This window comes from Podarcis melisellensis (assembly GCF_964234715.1).
Source record: "Podarcis melisellensis genome assembly, chromosome: 10".
Taxonomy (NCBI): domain Eukaryota; kingdom Metazoa; phylum Chordata; class Lepidosauria; order Squamata; family Lacertidae; genus Podarcis; species Podarcis melisellensis.
This window is the reverse complement of record NC_138542.1, coordinates 75,518,424-75,537,669: the sequence shown is the minus strand read 5'-3', so window position 1 is coordinate 75,537,669 and position 19,246 is coordinate 75,518,424. Positions and strand designations below refer to the sequence as shown.

Sequence of the window (19,246 nt, the reverse complement as noted above, 5' to 3'; positions counted from 1 at the left end):
CCCCTCGCAGCAGCTGGGAGGTTACGGGGGATTGCAGAATCACAAGAGTCGGAAAGGACCCCAGGGCTCATGTAGTCCAGCCCTTGCAGTGCAGGAACCACAGCTGTTTTGCAAAAGAAAAAATGCCACAGGAACCAAGCACATTTCAAAACCACCCTCAAGTGGCTGATGTGTGTTTTCCTTCACCTCCCTTGCGAATCCAAGAGCTGGCAATGTTTCCTTTCTATTTCAAGCCTGCTTGACAAAGCCAGGCCACCAGCATCACAGCCCCCCACCCTGGACCCACAGAGCAGCAGGCCTGGCTATGGGGTGGCACCCACAATGGGGCCTTCCCAATCCCAGGGCTGGGCGTTCAGCCAGAGTACGGCCACTGGAGCTTGTCCCTGCAAGATGCTCACAGATTCATAGATCTTTAGAAAGGGACCCATGCGGTCATCCAGCCCAACCCCCTGCAATGCAGGAATGGCAGCTTCCACTGCCTAAACCCTGGAGGGTTGTGTGTGAGATTCAGATCCCAGGGCATTGCCCAACTCTCTGCCCCTCTGGCCCAGGACCTCAGGCAGGGAGCTCTTCCCAGCCCCTGACACACACACACCCTGGCCCTCTCCAGCTGGGGATGCAGAGTGCTGAGCCCTCACCAGGCAAATCCGCAGGGTTCTCTGCCCCCCACCCTCCTGCGATGGGGGCCAGCCTGGTCAGCAGTGCCACATGCCCCCCCATGATGTGGAGTGGTTGGCCCCCTCTCCCCGAGTTCACCCAGCTCCCAAGGAGCCCCCTCCCAAGTCAAAGAAGCCCTTTCACCCTGGAGAGGGGCCCTCTTCTTCTGCCCCCCCAGCTCCACCCCTGGGTGCCCCACGTGCCGCATCCTGCTCCAAAAGACCAAGAGGCATTTGCCCACAGCACAGTCTCTGCTTGCTGGTGCTTTTTATTTGCAGATCACAAGCCAAGTTGAAAGTTGAGAGGCAGGAAGAAGAAAACCCCAAACGCAGCCTGCAATAATCCCCCCATTTGGCAAAAGAAGACACCCCCCACAGAAAAAAACCCCACTTGATTCAAAAACCCCTGTCTCCCAGATCATGGTCCCTTCTAAGAAATGGCTCTTGGGCGGATCCTGGCAGCAGAAAGGCGGTCAGAGCCCACAGCTGCGGGAAGAGGAACTGCCAGACCCGCAGCCTCCTCCTCCTTGGCACAGGGGCACCCTCTGGGCAGAGCAGCCGGCCCCACGGCAGCCCAGGGGGCTCACCTCTTCCCCGAAGGCCACCAGCTGCCTGCGCCCCCCGCCTGGCTGAGCACGGCCTGCTTCTCCTCGGGGCTGAAATGCAAGATAGTCAAGATGGCCTTCAGCGTCTGCTGCCGCCCCAGCAAGTCCGTCAGCGTCAGGAAGCGGTAGAAAATGTTCTTGAGGTACTCCAGGTTGGCGCCTTCCCTGCCCTGGTCCCGGGCGCTCTTCTGCAGGCGGCCCTGCAGGCCCGAGACCTCCTCCCGGTGCCGCTCGGCCTCCTCCAGGAGCCTCTCCTGCAGCTGCCGCACAGCCGCCTCCAGGCTGCGCTTCTGCTTCTTCAGGGCCGAGGCCTCCACCTCCTTCCTGGCCAGCTGCTCCGTGTACAGCAGGAAGGCCGGCTCCTTGGGCGCCGCCAGGTGCAGGGCCTGCGTCAGGGTCTCCAGGGAGACGTCCCCCTCGTCCCCCTTGGGGTCCCCGCTCTGGATCCCTCCCGCTTGGGCCGGGCCCTGCTTGGGCCCCTGGAGCCCGTAGTACGGCAGCACCAGGGCCCTCAGCTGCTCCAGCTCCTGGTCCTTCTCAGCCAGGACGGCCAGCGCCCGGTCGCGCTGCTTGTGCATCTCCTCTTCCAGACGCAGGACCTTCTCCTGGAAGCCCAGCTGGCTCCTCTCCAGCTCCTGCCTGTGCTGCTGCTGCAGGCGGGCTGCCTCCTGGCGACAGGCCTCCGCCTCCTGCCGACGCTGCTGGGCGCCCTCCTCGCAGGAGAGCCGCAGGGAGACGTGCTTCTCCTTCAGCTCGGCCAGCTGCTCCTGCGCCGCCTCCAGCTCCTTGGCCAAGCTCCCGTCCTTGGCCGACTTGTTCTTGAGGACCACCTGGGCCCTCTGCTTGTACCTCTCAAACTCCTCCTTCAGCTGCTTCAGCTCCTGCTGGTAGTAGGCCGCGGTGGCCTTCTCGCCGTCCCCCGTCTCCGTGCCGCCCTTGGGGGGCTCCAGCCTGCAGAAGGCTTCGATCTCCTGGGCGGCCGCCGGGCTGTCCTTGGTGGCCTCCTGCAGCATCTCCTTCAGCTTCTCCATGCGGTCCTTCAGGACGTTGACGTCCAGGCTGCTCTCCTCGAAGGCCGCGAGGTCCAGCGGGGAGCGGCCGGAGGCAGCCATGGCCAGGGTCTTGTTCTCCAGGTCCAGCTGGGCGATGCGGTCCTTCAGCTTCTGGATGGCCAGCTGGTCCTTCTGCTTGGCTTTCTCGTAGGTGCCCAGCAGCTCAGAGACCTCCGAGATTTGGGCCTCCAAGCTGGCCACCCGCTGCTCCTCCAACTGGATCCGATCCTCCGCTTGAGCCGTCTGCGGGGGGAGGAGAAACAGAAGGACATGAGAGGAGACTGCTGGATGAGGCCAGCGGGAACCCACCCAGCCTGGTTTTATTTTAAAAACCTGCTGCTTCTCCAAACCTTTTGATTTCTTCTCACGCTTTCGGAACACTCTCCAAAGGTTGCTCCAATGTCAACACCACACCATCAGCAAACACCCTAAGTTTATAGACTCTACGTCTCACTTCAATATCTTTAAGTTCCTTATTTCTCCTTATATTCTGAGACACAATTTCTAATGCCGTAATAAACTACAATGGAGATAAGGGACAATCTCGTCTCCTTTCTTTTTCTATTTGGCATTTGTCTGAAAGAATATTATTTATTAAAAAATCTGTGGATTGATCAGTATAGATCGCTTCAATTCCAGCCAGGAAAGAATTACCGTATTTTTCGCCCTATAGGACGCACTTTTTCCCCTCCAAAAATGAAGGGGAAATGTGTGTGCGTCCTATGGGGCGAATGCAGGCTTTCGCTGAAGCCTGGAAAGCGAGAGGGGTCGGTGCGCACCAACCCCTCTCGCTCTCCAGGCTTCGTGGACCTCTCCGCAAGCAGCGGGAGCCAGCGCTGGGCTCCCACGGCTTGCAGAGAGCTGCCTGTTTGGGGGCTGGGGTCGGGGGAAGCTCGGGCCTCCCCCGCCCCAGCCCCGCGCCTGGGGGAAAAAATAATTTCCCCCCCTTTATTTCCCCCCCAAAAAAACTAGGTGCGCCTTATGGGACGGTGCGTCCTATAGGGCGAAAAATACAGTACCTGTTTCCATTTTCTCAAATACCTTAATCAAGAATGACCAAGAAACACTATCAAAGGCTTTCTCTGCCTGCACAACAGGACCTCCAGCCTGGCCAGGAGGTGGGGAAGAAGCATCGCTTGGCTCTGCCAGGGAGTCATGCCACCAGCCTGGGCCAACCTGCTGCCCCCACAGAGGACGGGAGCTGATACCCAAAATATCTGGAGGCCACCAGGCTGGCGAAGGCTGCTCTTCCCCACAAAAGGCTGGCATGGCGTCCACAGGCCTCAGCAAACACCTCCATGGAGGGGGCCAGTAAGAGTGACCCCCACCCTGTGGTGAGCTGGAGAAGTCAAGGAACCATGTAGGTAAAGGGCGGTGCCTGCTTTGGGGCTCTGCTCAGGAGGGAATCACAGACTTGCAGAGCTGGATGGGACTCCCTGAGTCATCCACCGTATTTTTCGCTCCATAAGACACACTTTTTTCCTTCCAAAAAGAAAGGGAAAATGCCTGTGCGTCTTATGGAGCGAATGCACTGGACCGGAGCCATGGCTCCTGTCAGTCAAGCAAAGCGAGAGGGCTTCTATCCGGCTTTGTGAAGCTCTATCTTTGCTTGCTTTACAGCCAGGAGGAGAGGCACTCTCTGAAAGTAAGCAAAGTGAGAGCCACTGACGTGCTCTACGAGGCTCTCGCTTTGCTTGCTTCACAGCGAGCCAGGAGGAGGCAGGTGATTCAAAGCCAGCAGGCGCTTTTAAAACCGGTGCGTAGCCAGCAGCAGCTGAAGCCTCAGCTAGCAAAGGTCCACGTGCTCCCTGAACGGAGCAACGAGACTGCAGAGGGACGGCAGGGCACAGGAGGGGTTGGATCGGGAAGGATAAAATGTAAGCAACCAGCAGCATAAAAAACCCCAACCTTGAGCTCCGAGCCACAAGTGCAGTGAAAACCAGGAGGTAAAACAGGTAGGCTGCTGGGGACGGGAGGGCAGGGGATGAGGGAGAGGGGAAAATTACGCAAATCCCCCAGTGCCTCAGCTGATCCGTGGCTCCTTGAGAGCGCATGCTAAACAAACATACAGCTCCTGTCCCTCTCAGTCTCACTCTGATATACCAGTAGATTATTAAATAGTTTAGAACAACATTTGATTCAGAATATTTTCCCCCTGTTTTCCTCCTCTGAAAACTATGTGCGTCTTATGGTCGGGTGCGTCTTATGGAGCAAAAAATACGGTAGTCCGAACCCCTGCAGTGCAGGAATCGCAGTGCAAGAATCCCCGGCAGGTGGCCGTCCAAGGAAGGCAAACCCACCCCCTTGGGAGAGAGAGCCCCTTCCGCTCCCCGCCCCGTGCTCACCTTCCGCATCTCCTGCAGCAGCTGCGCCTGGAAGTGGCTCCTCAAGCTGGCTGCCTCGGCCTGCAGTTCCTGCACCTGCGGGTCCGGCCGGGCGCTCTCCTCCCGCAGGGCCCTCAGCTCCCGCCTCAGCTCCTCCACCTCGCGGCCCAGCTGCCGGGCCTGGTGCTCAGCCCCCTCCGCCCGGTCTGCCACGCCCGCCTTCCCGGCCAGGGCCTCGCGGGCCTCCTCCAGGCCCAGCTCCGCCTCCTGGCGCAGGGCGCGCTCGCTCTGGAGCAGGCGCTGCAGCTCCCGCAGCATGACGGCGTGGTCGCCCTGCTCCTGCGCCCGGTCGTGCTGCTGCGCGATCAGGCGCGCTTTGACCTCGGCCAGCTGCTCCTGCGCCTCCTTGACCTCGGCCTCCAGCCGGCTCCTCTCCTCCTCGGCTCTGCGGCTGGCGCTCTCCATTTCCTGCTTGGCCTTCTTCTTGTCGGCCTGGTAGGAGGCCTCCATCCGAGACTTCTCCTGCGTGACGGTGGCCAGGGCGCTGGTCAGTGTGGCCAGCTGAGTCTTCAGCTGCAGGAATCTCCTGTCCGACTCACCGGCGACCCCCACAATCAGCTCCCCGCTGCCAGAGCTCACGCCGCTGCTTTCGGAGCTGCTGGTCTCCTCCAGCTTCGAGGGAGAGGCTGCGGTCACCACTGCCACCGTCCCCTCTTCCATGCCCACCAGGTCCCCCCTCACGCTGGCCAGGCTGGCAGCGGTCCCATGACTGTCCTCGCTGTGGACCGAGCTCTGGTCCTCACTCAGGTCCGGGCTAGAGGAGCCAGCCACCCCCTGGGGCTGGGCCACACCGCTGCCCAGGCCGACGTCCACCTCATGGGAGACCGACAGGACCTTCAAGCTGGCCTCCAGCGCCTCCTTCTCCTTGAGAAGACTCTTGTAGGCCCGCACCACGTCCTTCAGGCGCCCCTGGTACTGCAACAGCTGCTTCTTCTGCACCTCGATGGTCTCCTGCAGGTCCTTCTTGCTGGGGCCGCCCCCAAAGTTCATGCCAAACTTCTCCATGGCGCTGGGGGCTGGGCTGGCTCTGAGAGCTGCAAGGGAACATTAGGGCGTGAGAAGAGCCATGCAGCCGGGTCAGGCCAACCACCCATGCAGGATCCTGTCTCCACAGAGGCCCACCAGATGCCCCGAGGGGAGGCTAGCAGGCGGGGTTCATAACAAGAGAGAATCTGTAAGCCCCAGCCTGCCTCCTATTGCTGCCCCCCCCCATGCAGTGCTGGATTAAGGTATAAGCTAAACAAGCTCTATCTTAGGGCCCCACTCCCTTGGGGCCCCGCCAAAAAAATTAAAACAAAATATAAGATACAAAAGCTAATAAACTAAAACCTACATACAGCGACAATGTTTTGTGTTGTGTCGGCTCCTATGATGTAAGCAATGGGTGCTGTCTGCTCCTTCAAATATCACCGGTTTGCTATTATTATTTCACATTATAGCAAGTTTCTAGGGACTAGATTATGAGTCTTTGTAAATTTCATTTCTAAAGGAACTTTTGTCATTGCCCAAGGCCAATGTGTTTGCATTGTTAAGCTCGTTATGAATAAAAAATCATTTTATGTTAGAGCTTAATCATCATTTCACGATTGATATAAAGGTAAAGGGGCCCCTGACCATTAGGTCCAGTTGTGGCTCACCCCATCACGGGGATTCGAACCACCAACCTTCTGATTGGCATCCCTAGGCTCTGTGGTTTAACCCACAGCGCCGCCCGCGTCCCCACGATTAATATACTTCTTCTTAATTGTATTTCACTATTAATATACTTCTTAATTGATAAAACACCCATTTCGTGAGGTGCCAGTGGCTTGAGAGCCCTACGAGGTCCATCAGTGACCATCTGGCATCTATTCAACACATAAAACAGGGGCCATGTGTTGTGGGCAAAGGAGAGCTGGACCTGGCAAGGGCCCCCTTCCCTGTGGAGTTCCTGAGGGCCACATCCGACCTCAGTCCGGCCCTGCTCCTACTGCCAGCCCCCCCCCCGTTTCAGGGTCAGGTGCCAGTGGGGCTGGGGGCGGGGGGGCGCTTGGAAAGGACCATGGGGGGCGGGGGGGGCAGGAGAGGCCCGGGAAGCGGGGGGGGGCGGCCTGCCAGGGGGTGGGGGTCTCCCTCTCCCTAAACCCAGCCTGTCCCACACGGGCTGGCAGCAGCAGCGGGCCGGGGGGGGTCCCGGGGGGGTGTCCGAGGGGGCGGGGCTCACCTCTCGCCCGCCGCGCGGCCCGAAGCCCCTCGCCCAGCAGCTGGCCCCCCGCACTGCGCCTGCGCCGCCCGCTCCGACTTCCGCCGACGCCGCCCGTCCGCGCATGCCCGAGAGGCGGCGCTGCGCCTGCGCCGAGGGAGAGAAGCCTAGAGACTCGGTCGCGTTTGGGTAGACCTGCGCCGGGATCGGCAGCTTCCGGGTCCCCTGTGTCGCCTCCGCTCCCCAGGGCGCGCCTGCGCATTGAGAGCGGGGGGGGTCGTTTGGATGGCCTCGAGGGCACCCGGGAGGAGAGGAGGGGCTCGTGTCGGGGGCACTGGGCAGGTTTTAGTTTCCTTGTTTCTTAATTTCTCCTCCCAAAGGATCCTAATATAATAGTAATAATAATTACAGTATAGTTATTTAATTATATATAATTATAATTATATAATATATAATAATATCGTTGTTTTGTTGTTATTAATCAATATTAATACATTAATATAGTGATATATTAATAATATATTTTAATATTATAGCAATGATGTATTTTAATATTAATGTTAATAATATATTAATATGTTACGGCAAAATCTGGGTGGGAGGCTGCTCTGCCACCCAGCTCATCGGACTAAGTCCGCGGGTCCCTGCGGAGGAAAATGAGCTCAGCCGGAGACAGGAGCAAACTGCAGAAGATCCAAGTTTATTGCGCAACAGGTTCAAGGCGAGATTGAACAGTGAGAAAGGGGTGACATGAGTTTTTGAAACTCCCTCCATGTCCCAGAATACAGTGCAAAATACATCCCAGTTACATCATGAATACATTAAAGAGAGGTTGGGTTACACAGATTACATCATGAATACTTTAAGAAGAGGTTGGGTTACACAGATTAACATATGGAGGAGGGAGGGGGGAATATGCAGAGCTACACCGGATTAACATAAGGAGGAGGGAGGGGGGAATATGCAGAGCTGGAGATATGCACAGATAAACACTTCCTGGGGATGAGAAAACAATGGTCCCAAATATGCATAGTCTGCCACCTGACATTGTCTGGAGGAAAGGCTGATCAGAGCAATTTGAAAGGATTAGGGTCTTGACACCTTGCTTGAGGGATTATGCTGGACAGGGGAGGTGTGATGGAGTCCTGAAATTGAGCAAACCGGCACGTTGATTTTAAATGAATTTTATAGATTTTAGTCCCTTAGTCCCTTTTGACATTGACAATTGGAAATAAATTGATATATTGTAGCGAAGAAGAAGGTGAAGAAGACATGCCCCCCCTTCCGTATCAAATATTAATAGATTAATAGTATATATTAATATTAATATTAATAATATGAATTTCTACCCCAGCAACTCTGGCCGGCTTGCAAAGTGTCCCCATGCGGTGTGCCTGCATGGATGCTCCCGGGATGCGCATCTGGAGACACATGTCGCCCTCCTTTTTCCTCCTCCGAAGACAGAGCAGCGCCGCCTTGTGTCTCCGGTCGTTCCAAGGGCCAAATTCCTGGCCAGACAGAACACGGATCTTTTGCTAGCTCTCTCTGACACGACTCACAACTCCTACACTGACACAGAACAACTGAACTCTGAACTAACACATTCCAGTTAGTAGGCCATTAATTATCACTTCCTTGAGAGAGCTTGACCAATCAGGGAGCTGTCCCCATGCCTCTGTTATCACCAGACAGACTTCCTCCTTCAGATTGCCTTCTGGCTGTCTGCCAAACCTTAATTGACTCTGTGAGAGTAGCTGCATGTACACAGTTTCCCAACAACTATGACTTTCCTTCACCTGGACACTATCAGTGGATGCAACCTAGAATAGCATTAGCCTTTTTTGCTGCTGCATCACACTGTTGGCTCGTGTCCAGCCTGTGGTCCACCAAGACCCCTCCATCCTTTCTGAGGTCACAAAGGCCAGACTTGCCATGGAGCTTCTCCCCTTGGAATCCTGAGCCAGCGTCTCCCGCAGGGAGAAGAACCTCTTTCTCTCTTCCTCCCCCCTCCCCAGCGCCCTCAGAAGCCTCTCCCATGGCCCAGCCGGCCAGTCAGTGGGCAGCACAAGGTCCAAAGTGGGGGCTGGCCTGTTGCTGATGCCCTCGGTAGCTCCGCCCCTCCTGCGCAGCCATGCAGATTGGGTTGGTCAACTGGACAGGCGGGTATCTGACTGGGGAATGCTATGGCGACGGCGTCAGCGTCTTGGGAAACTCACTGGGGAAGAAACAGGTATCCCCCCGGAAGCCTCAAATGATGCTTAATTTTCTCTATTTAAGTTCTGTTCCAGAATGAGTGCTATCAGCCAGTGTCAGATTTGGGGCTGTTTTCCACTGAATTGCAATGGTCAGGCATGTCCAAAGTCCGTTTTGGGGGGCTAATCCGGTTGGTTTAATCTGGCCCCTGTGGCAGTTTATTTCCTGGGTGTAAAATCCTTCAACAACTTCAATCCGGGAAAAAGGTCTTTGGCCGGCCCCCAACACATGTTCACTTTGGACAGACACCCCTGCTAATGGCTATCTATGCTGCCAAGGTCATATATGACCGGTTCTTCTGACTATCTATCTTATCTATGTTAATACCATTGAAAAACAGTGCTTAGTTTCCTTTTTAGTTGCTGTTTTACACGATACGATAATCTTTATTGTCATTGTCCCATACAGAACAATGAAATTGAAAAAATCTACATCAGACATTCAAAAACCCACAAGCCAGCTATCCCAGCCTTGTTAGCCCCTAAAAACTCTGATACCCCATAACTGAATAAAATATACTCACATAAAGACTACCTTAGTAAAGGTATAGGGACCCCTGACCTCCAGATGTTTTGGGACTACAACTCCCATCATCCTTAGCTAACAGGACCAGTGGTCAGGGTTGATGGGAGCTGTAGTCCCAAAACATCTGGAGGGCCGAGTTTGCCTATGCCTGGACTATGCCGAAATGGCAAAACTGACGGGAAAACTCACGAATCAAGAAGTCAAAAACTTAAAGAATCTGAAGGCAGCCCTGTTTAGGGAAGTTTTTAATGACTGATATTTTGTTGTTGTTGTTTAGTCGTGTCCGACTCTTTGTGACCCCATGGACCAGGGCACGCCAGGCACTCCTGTCTTCCACTGCCTCCCACAGTTTGGTCAAACTCATGCTGGTAGCTTCGAGAACACTGTCCCACCACCTTGTCCTCTGTCGTCCCCTTCTCCATGTAGATTTGAAAAAATCTACATCAGACATTCAAAAACCCACAAGCCAGCTATCCCAGCCTGGTTAGCCCCTAAAAACTCTGATACCCCATAACTGAATACAATATACTCACATAAAGACTACCTTAGTAAAGGTATAGGGACCCCTGATCATTAGGTCTAGTCGTGACCGACTCTAGGGTTGCGGCGCTCATCTCTCTTTACTGGCCGAGGGAGCCGGCATACAGCTTCCGGGTCATGTGGCCAGGAGGACTAAGCCGCTTCTGGCAAACCAGAGCAGCGCACGGAAACGCCGTTTACCTTCCAGCCAGAGTGGTACCTATTTATCTACCTGCACTTTTGATGTGCTTTTGAACTGCTAGGTGGGCAGGAAAGACTGCCTTACACTGTGTTTAAAAACCAAAATCGCATTTGGATAGAAACTGTTTCTCAGGCTCTAGTCCTGGTCTTTATAACCCTGTATCTTCTTCCAGACGGCAGAAGCTGAAAGAGATCATTTCCGGGGTGCGCACTATCCTGCGCTATCTCTGCAGCTTTCTTATGGCACCTGGAAGTGTAGATTTGATCCAAGGTGGGAAGAGGGCACCCAATTATCCTCTCCGCAGTCTTTACAACCCTGGACAGCATTGTTTTTTCCCTGACCGTGCAGCTCCCAAACCACACTCACACACCATAATTATAATAATAATTTAATAATAATTTATTATTTATACACCGCCCATCTGGCTCGATTTCCCCAGCCACTCTGGCCAGCTCCCAACAGAATTAAAAGCACAACAGAACATCAAACATTAAAAGCTTCCCTAAACAGGGCTGCCTTCAGATGCTTTCTAAATTTTGTTAATGTTGTTAATATTGTTCTATGGATGATGAGTGCTGTAACATTTCTGACTTCTGTTGTAACGGAGCTGTTTAGCTTATTTCTTTAGTTGCTTTGTTAATGGCGTTTCATCGATTGTTTTGCCGATGATTTGTTAATTGTTCTGTATGATTTGTGTCATATTTGTGATTTATTGCTTGTAAGCCACTTTGCGATTTGTGTGAATGGCACAGAAATATGATAAATCAGCCCAGAGAAATTCCCAGGGACATTTCTTTGGGATATGTTATGTACTGAGTTGAATAGGATCCAAAAGGATTGGTGCTAGAACAATAGGGTCCAGAATGCAGCAGTCTGATTGGTCCACAGGAGCCACCCAATCCAGCTCCAGGTGGGAGTGAATCTGCAACCTGATTGGCCTACAGGTGAATCCCGGAATTAGCCAATCACGTGGGGCCCATTATGTAAATAATGTATATAAAGCAGACATTCTGGGGGAACTTCCATTCCTCCTCACCATGCTGAATAAAGAGCATGAAATCCACTCTCGACTCTGAGTATATTTCAGGATCCCTGCTGACCTGCCCCTCTCTCCCCCTGCAGACCTGGGACCTGGAGGTGACCACGAAGCCCGGGAAACTGACGGTGGCCGTGCTGAGGGGCCACCAAGGGCGCTGCCTCCTGGTGGACGCGGATGGCACCGTCCGGTGCGGTCACCCGGCCTTGGGGCGGCAGAGCCAGTTTGTGCTGGAGGTGCACTCCAGCGGCGCCTGGAGCCTCCAGCACCTGGAGAGCAAGAAGTTCCTGGAGTCGGACGGGGAGGACGTCTTCTGCGTCTGCAGAGAGCTGACGCGGCGCCACATGTGGATGCCCCAGCTGGCCATGCATGCGCACGTGGTCCTCTTCAACCCCAGCAGCCGGCTGTACGCGCGGACTGACCCTGAGCTGAACCGCGTCTGGGTGGACACGCCGGTGCCTTACTGCGAGGAGTGCGGCTTCGTCCTGCGGCTGCGCTGTGGCGTCTGCCACCTGGAGACGTCCAACCACAAGTTCGTCTCCCGGCTGGAGAAGCTGGCCAAGAAGCCCTCGGCCGAGACGGCCTTCCACCTGAACCTGAGGCCTGGCTGCCTGGCCTTCCTGACCGACAGGGAGGGGCACATCCTGTACCCGCAGGGCAGCCGGGGGCTCCTGTGCCTCGGAGACTGCCCCGAAGACAACGAGGAGTGGTTCGTCATCAAGAGGTGCCCGCAGTGGGTCAGCCTGAGAACCAGGGCCAAGAAGTACATGGGCATCCTCTGCGGCAAGTAAACCCCGGGGGGAGCAGCAGGGGCCAGGCCGGGGGCTCAGGGCCTCTTTGACTCATGTCAGGGGTGATTCAGCTCAGATTTGGGAAGGTGTGCTTGATGACCCCTGGAGGTCCCTGCCACAGTTCTCTGCTTCCATCTAGGTCAGTATTGTCAACCCTGGCTGGCAGCCACAACTCTCGAGGGTTTAGGCAGGGTCTATTCCTATCCTTCCTGGCCGTGGGGACTGAACCTGGAAGCTTCTGCAGAATATTAAAAACATGATAAAACATCAGTCATTAAAAACTTCCCTAAACAGGGCCGCCTTCAGATGTCTTCTAAAAGTCAGGTAGTACATGTTTATTTCCTTGACATCTGAATGGAGGGCGTTCCTCAGGGCAGGTGCCACTCTAGGGAAACAAGAAATGTTGTACTTGACTGCTCCAATGGATTAAAAAAAGATAAAGGGACCCCTGACCATTAGGTCCAGTCGTGGCCGACTCTGGGGTTGCGGCGCTCATCTCGCTTTATTGGCCGAGGGAGCCGGCGTACAGCTCATGTCATGTGGTCATGTGGCCAGCATGACTGAGCCGCTTCTGGCGAACCAGAGCAGCGCACGGAAACGCCGTTTACCTTCCCGCCAGAGCGGTACCTGTTTATCTGCTTGCACTTTGACGTGCTTTTGAACTGCTAGGGTGGCAGGAGCCGGGACTGAGCAAGGGGAGCTCATCCCGTTGCAGGGATTCGAACCGCCAACCTTCTGATTGGCAAGTCCTAGGCTCAGCGCAACCTGCGTCCCATAATCCAATGGATTACATCCCACAAAATCCTGGAGAGACAATGCTGCCAGCCAGTGTCCTGAGCTAGATGAAGCCGACTCAGTGCAAGGCAGCAGCTGCCCGTGCTGCACCCGCTGAGCTGCTCTTCTCTCCCCTCAGACTCAGAGGTCTACGCAGGCTCCAAAAAGGCGACCCCCATGTCCACGTTCCTCTTTCATGTCAGTCCCGATGCCCAAACCGTGCAGCTGAAAGACATCAACCACAAGTACCTGGCACAGGTAGGTTAGGGGCTCCTCCACCCCCCAAAGGCTGGGTCCAGGGTCCCTGTGAGGGCCAGGAGGTGGAGTTCCCAGCCCCATAGCCAAATGGTGGAGGGGCCACATTGCTATTGTCCCAAAGAGCATTGCCACCTGCTATATCGGGGGACGGGGACTTTCATTCCCATGGGGCAGAGTGGCTGGTTTTCTCTCCCCCCCCCAACTGCTGACCTGGTCTTCTCTCCCCAGAGGGAGTTCCAGAGTGTGATGGCTGACGGCTGTAGCAAAGAACCTGAGACCCACTTCAGCATCCTGTGGCATTATGGGAAAATCTTCCTGAGGGCGCTCAACGGCCGCTACCTGGGCACCCTCCCTGTTGGGCTGGTGGTCGCCAGAGCCATGCAGCCAGGTGAGGAGAAGGGATGGGGGGGGGGAGAGGATGAGCCACTCCCTGGAACAAGGAGGGTCTCTGGCTGGGGCAGGTGGGGCAGAAGGAAGCATCTCCCCAGGAATCCCAAGGAAACCCCCTGACCTTATGCGATGTCTCACCTGCCCCTGCTGGAGGGTGAGGAGTCTGCCCTGGCGACCCAGCTGGTGTAATGCCTGTAGAAATGCAAACAGATGCTAGGAGAGAATATATTTATTAGATATTATCCTTCCTCGTGTTTGTGTCATCCCTTTGCAGCTTAAAAGGGAAGCGTTTAAACCAGGGGTCAGCGACCTTTTTCAGCCGTGGGCTGGTCCACCGTCCCTCAGAGCATGTGGTGGGCTGGACTACCGTATATTTTGAAAAAGAAAAATGAACGAATTCCTATGCCCCACAAATAACCCATAAATGCATTTTAAATAAGAGCACACATTCTATTCATGTAAAAACATGCTGATTCCCGGACTGTCCACGGGCCAAACTGAGAAGGCGATTGGGCCGCATCCGGCCACAAGCCTTAGGTTGCCTACCCCTGGTTTAAACAATGATTATAAGCTATTTGCCAATATACTGCCTGACCGAATGAAAGGAGTTTTGGTAGAAATTCATCCTGATCAGGCTGGTTTCCTACCAGGATGCCAGATGAAGGATAATATAAGAAATATAACTGACGTGATAGAATATCTGGAGGTCAGAAACGAGAAATAAGCTGCTTTAATGTTTATAGAGGCTGAAAAAGCCTTTGATAATATTTCATGGCCCTTTATGAAGAAGATAATAGAAAATATGAATCATCACACTGACAGTATTAGAAAATAGCACTTACTCACTCAGAATACAGTACTTGTTGGAGAGTAACAGAAACAGCAGAGTAATGAGATTAACAGAGACAGGCAGGCTTGAAATGGCGATTCAGTTGTAAAGACGTACTGAAGTCTACCTTAAAACGGTGCCTGAGTGTTGGAGCTCCGACTTAAGGAGCTCCCTTTTTGGAGCTCCCTTTTGCTGGCAGATCATAAAGTGATGGGGAAAGGGTGTGACCAGGCAGGTAAGAGAATATATTACAATGCCCTCCTCTGCCTGCCAGGGCACAGTGTGGGGAACGTGTCTTGCAGATTTCTTTCTAGCAAACACGCAGGAAAGCTCAGAGAGCTTCAACTCATATTTTGCAAAACCTGACTTGTTGGTTTGGACTGCACTTTAAATACCCCACACATCCCGCCCCTTCTGGCTCTTTTGGAAAAGGGGTCCTCCTCCACCCCCAGACCTCAAAAGCAAGGAGAGCAGCCCCCGTCCTCGCTGGCTGCAAAGAAAAGTCTGGACCACAGGTCTGCCAATGCCTCAGGTACCCGGTCTCCTTGCCAGCTCCCAGCTGACCTCCTGCCCCGTTGCATTGCAGGGCCCCACGAGGAGTTTGGCCTGCGCCTGGCCAACCGCTCCTTCCTGCTGTTGCGTGGCTGCTACGGCTACGTGGGGAGCTCCTCCTGCCACGAGGCCCTGCAGTGCAACCTCCTGGAGCCCGACTGCATCGAGCTGCTGCCCTGCAAGGAGGGCATCTACCACTTCCAGAGTAGGTGAAGGGGGGAGGGAAGGGGGGCCAGGCCAGGGGGGCAGGCCCAGGGCCCATCTGGTCCAGCATCCTGTTGCTCCAAAGGGAGACCCACAAGCAGGATTCGAGCACAAGGGCTGCTCTCCTCCTGCTTTTTCCAGGAACCGGTACAGTCATACCTCGGGTTGAATATGCTTCATGTTGAGCGGATTCAAGTTGCGCTCCGCAGCAACCCAGAAGTAACAGAGCATGTTACTTCCGGGTTTTGCCGCTCGCGCATGCGCATGCGCTCGAAATGGCATCATGCGCAGACGTGCCGTCGCTGGTTACATTTGCTTCTGGGTGCGAATGGGGCTCCGGAACAGATCCTGTTCGTATCCAGAGGTACCACTGTATTACGAAGCATTGCTGCCTCTGACTGTAGCAGCAGAGCTGAGCCATCTTGGCTACTAGCTATTGAGGGACACGGGTGGTGCTGTGGTCCAAACCACTGAGCCTCTTGGGCTTGCTGATCAGAAGGTTGGCGGTTCAAATCCGTGCAATGGGGTGAGCTCCTGTTGCTCAGTCCCAGCTACTGCCAACCTAGCAGTTTGAAAGCACACCAGTGCAAGTAGATAAATAGATACCGCTGTGACGGGCATTTCCATGCGCTCTGGTTTCCGTCACGGTGCACCGTTGCACCAGAAGTGGTTTAGTCCTGCTAGCCACATGACCTGAAAAGCTGTCTGTGGCCAAACACTGGCTTCCTCAGCCTGAAAGTGAGATGAGCGCCGCAACCCCATAGTCACCTTTGACTGGACTTCACCGTCCAGGGGTCCTTTACCTTTATTAGCCATTGATAGCCCTCTCCCCTGTGACTTCCTCTAATTCTGTTCTCGAGCCATCCCAATCGGTGGCCATAGCTGCCTCCTGTGGCAGGGAGTTCCACAGTCTGCATTGCGCGAAAAAGTCTTTTTTGGATGCCCACCACTTTTCTGCCATCGTTTGGCTTCCCAGGCCGCGGCAAGAGCTTTTGGTGCCTGACTTCGGAAGGGACCTTCAGCCCCTGGGGGAAGTTTGCCTTGAATTTCTGTGTTGAGATCCGAGGAAACAACCTCCTGGCGGTGCTGGGTCCCAACGGATACTTCCTGCGTGCCGACCGGGAGGGCTGCCTCGTGGCCGACAGCGAAGAGGTGACCTGTGAGTGCCTCTGGGAGTTCTAGGCCTCAGGCAGGTGAGAAGAAGGGGGGCAGTCGCCTTGCCAGGGTTGGGGGTGGAAGAGGCGGGGGGCCCGGCAGAGATGGGAGGGCAGAGACCCCGAGAGACGTCCAACGCTCCTCCTTGCTCACTCAGCCACCAGCACAGACCCCGGACCCCACTGTGGCACCTCAGGGGGGTGAAGTTTTTGGCTTGCAGATCCCCAGATGTAGCTCAGCCTCCCTCTTGCAGGACTCCCCTGGAGGTCTTTCTGCCACCCAAAGGCTCCAGGACCACCCACTGTGTGTCAACAGAGGCAGAGGCAGAGCCAGGGGCGGGGTGGCGATGTCACCCCCTCTCAGGGATGACACCCGGGGCGGTCCACACCCACCCTTCCTCCACCAGTGAACAGAGATCCAAAAGCCGGAATGGTTCCTGATTTGCTACTGGGCCACGTTCAAGGTGTTCCTATTAGTATTGTTAACAAGTCGGGTGGCTGTTCACCTCTCCGCCAAGCGACAGCAAAAGCCCTTGGGGTCCCAGGCACCCACCCGGGGTCTGTGCTCCTCTGGAGGAACAGAAGATGCAGCGCAGACTGTTGTGGCTTTAAGATACATGGTTTATTCACCTAGGCCTAGGACCCTCCTACCTACGGGACCGCCTCTCCAGGTCTGCCCAGCGGAGGACCTTAAGGTCCATATATAGCAACACCCTAGAGGTCCTGGGCCCTAAGGAAGTCAGATTAGCCTCAACCAGAGCCAGGGCCTTTTCAGTGATGGCTCTGGCCTGGTGGAACGCTCTGCCTCATGAGACCAGGGCCCTGCGGGATCTGATTTCTTTCCGCAGGGTCTGTAAGACAGAGTTGTTCCACCTGGCCTTTGGCTTGGAATCAACTTGATCCCCTCCCCCTTTTTCCTTTCTCCCCCTGTGATGAGGCTGCATTTTAACGTTTTAATGTTGTATTTAACCTTGTTTTTTAAGTTGTATTCCAATCAACTTGTTTTTATTATTGGTTGTTAGCTGCCCTGAGCCCGGCCTTGGCTGGGGAGGGCGGGGTATAAATAAAATTATTATTATTATTATTATTATTATTATTATTATTATTATTATTATTATTTACACCTTCAGTCTGCATGGAGGGAGTCCAGATCTTACAGCTTGTTCCTCAAAGCAGAGGAGCATTTATGGATCTCAGCTCCTCCTCCTCCTCCTCCTTCTTCTCAGCAACCCTTCCTGCCTGACCCCCTTTTGCTGTCACCTCCAGCACTCAGTCACCCTGACAGCCTTTCAAACCCCTGTCTCTGTTCACACCTCAGGGCACAAACTCTCTTGTAGTGTTAATGTCCCCCCTTCTCTTTAGTGTTCCTTGATGGCCAAAGCTCTCAGCCACAGGAATAACCCCTCAGCTTGTGCTTTGATCCTAGCATTTATTCATTTCTAAGGAGTCTTTTTTTAGAGGGGGGTTTCCCCACCTTAAATCTACAACAGTATTACAGTCAAACCTCATGTTACATCCACTTCATGTTACGTTTTTTCAGGTTGCGTCCCGCAGTGACCCAGAGGTACCAGAAAGGGTTACTTCTGGGTTTTGCCGCTAGTGCATATGCACAAGCGCCAAATCACGCTGCGCACATGCAAATGAATTGCTGGGGTCTGGGAGCCTCGGGGTCCCAATCTGTGAGTCTATGATTTTATGAACTAAACCAGGCAGGGTTCTGGCCCCCAGTGACTCTGGAGGGCTAACCAGGAGGTCACTGTCCACAGGTATCTGCAGGAGAGGAGGAAAGGAAACCCAGCAGAGTCCTTGTTGGGCCACCCAAGATGTCCGAGTGCCTTAGCCTTCTCTCTGCGGCCTCATCCGGACGCATCAGCAAGAGGCCTGAAAGCAGCAGCAGAGGAAAAGGAGGAGGGGGGCTCTTTCCTCCCTCCCACAAAGTGGGTCTCACCCGCTGCTGTTCTCCCTCATGGAGGTGACGGGGCAGATGCTGCCAGAGGAGGATTTGGGGAGTGTGGCTCCTCCCCCCTTGCAGGACCACTCAGGTGTCTTCTGAAAAGGAGCAAAAAGCAAAAAGACCCCGGCCTCTGTCTGTTTCAATTGGGGGGGAGGGTCGTAGGGTCCAGAGGGTCAAGAAGGGGGGAAGAAGGACGGGCAGGCAGGTTGCCCCCAGGAGTTATTTGGGCCAAGGATAGATCCCTGAGCCCAGATGCAACACCGCCCAACAGAGGTGCCCCTGGGCATGTGCAGAGTGTATGCCCCACTTCAAGAAGTAGCGACAACCACCTCCACCACTGACTTGGGGTGGGGACACTGGCAGAGGAACAGTGGGGTGTACCATTGGGGAGGGGGGTACCACCATGGCCGCCCCCCGGACACACACTGTGCACCCCACCACCACGCCTGGCATCACGTACCCACAGGTAACGTGCCATGCTCCCGGGACACGTGCCAGCCCAGCCTCTTCAGCCCCAGAGCTACACCCTAAGCATGGGCTCCTCTCCTCACCTCGCCCAGTGGCCCTTTCCCAAAAACTGCCGGGGAAGGAGACAGCTGAGCTATGGAACTCCCTCCCACTGGAGACAGGGATGGGCACCAACTTGGGTGGCTATAAAAGGGGATTGGGCAAATCCACAGAAAGGGATATGGATTGCTACCAGGCTCTGCTCTGCCTCCCCAGTCAGAGGCAGCCATGGTTCTGAATCCCAGTTGCTGGTGTTGTAAACAAAAATATATCCTTTTCTCCTTATGGGGTATCCAAGAGCCCTTACAGAGTCCTTACGTAGGTTCCCTATTGGTAGGAGAAAATAACAGAGGCCAACCAGATAATATTGAGAAACAAAGCAGCTAGTAAGCCTGATCTTTATTGATCTGTTGCAACAG

General features: G+C 54.6%; 2 protein-coding genes across 2 annotated transcripts; one reads left to right on the top strand and one right to left on the bottom strand.

Moving 5' to 3' along the window:
• Nucleotides 1-907: 907 nt before the first annotated feature.
• GCC1 (GRIP and coiled-coil domain containing 1) lies at nt 908-5,768 on the bottom strand. The gene is made up of 2 exons (XM_081926941.1): nt 4,659-5,768; nt 908-2,556 (listed from the first exon to the last, which is right to left on the bottom strand). The coding sequence occupies exons 1-2, from the start codon at nt 5,700-5,702 to the stop codon at nt 1,240-1,242; spliced, it is 2,361 nt and encodes a 786-aa protein (XP_081783067.1). The 5' UTR covers nt 5,703-5,768; the 3' UTR covers nt 908-1,239.
• A 3,073-nt stretch (nt 5,769-8,841) lies between these two features.
• On the top strand, nt 8,842-18,441 carry FSCN3 (fascin actin-bundling protein 3). The gene is made up of 7 exons (XM_081927550.1): nt 8,842-9,109; nt 11,501-12,197; nt 13,119-13,237; nt 13,466-13,625; nt 15,043-15,213; nt 16,189-16,405; nt 18,133-18,441. The coding sequence occupies exons 1-6, from the start codon at nt 9,011-9,013 to the stop codon at nt 16,392-16,394; spliced, it is 1,452 nt and encodes a 483-aa protein (XP_081783676.1). The 5' UTR covers nt 8,842-9,010; the 3' UTR covers nt 16,395-16,405; nt 18,133-18,441.
• Nucleotides 18,442-19,246: the final 805 nt, after the last annotated feature.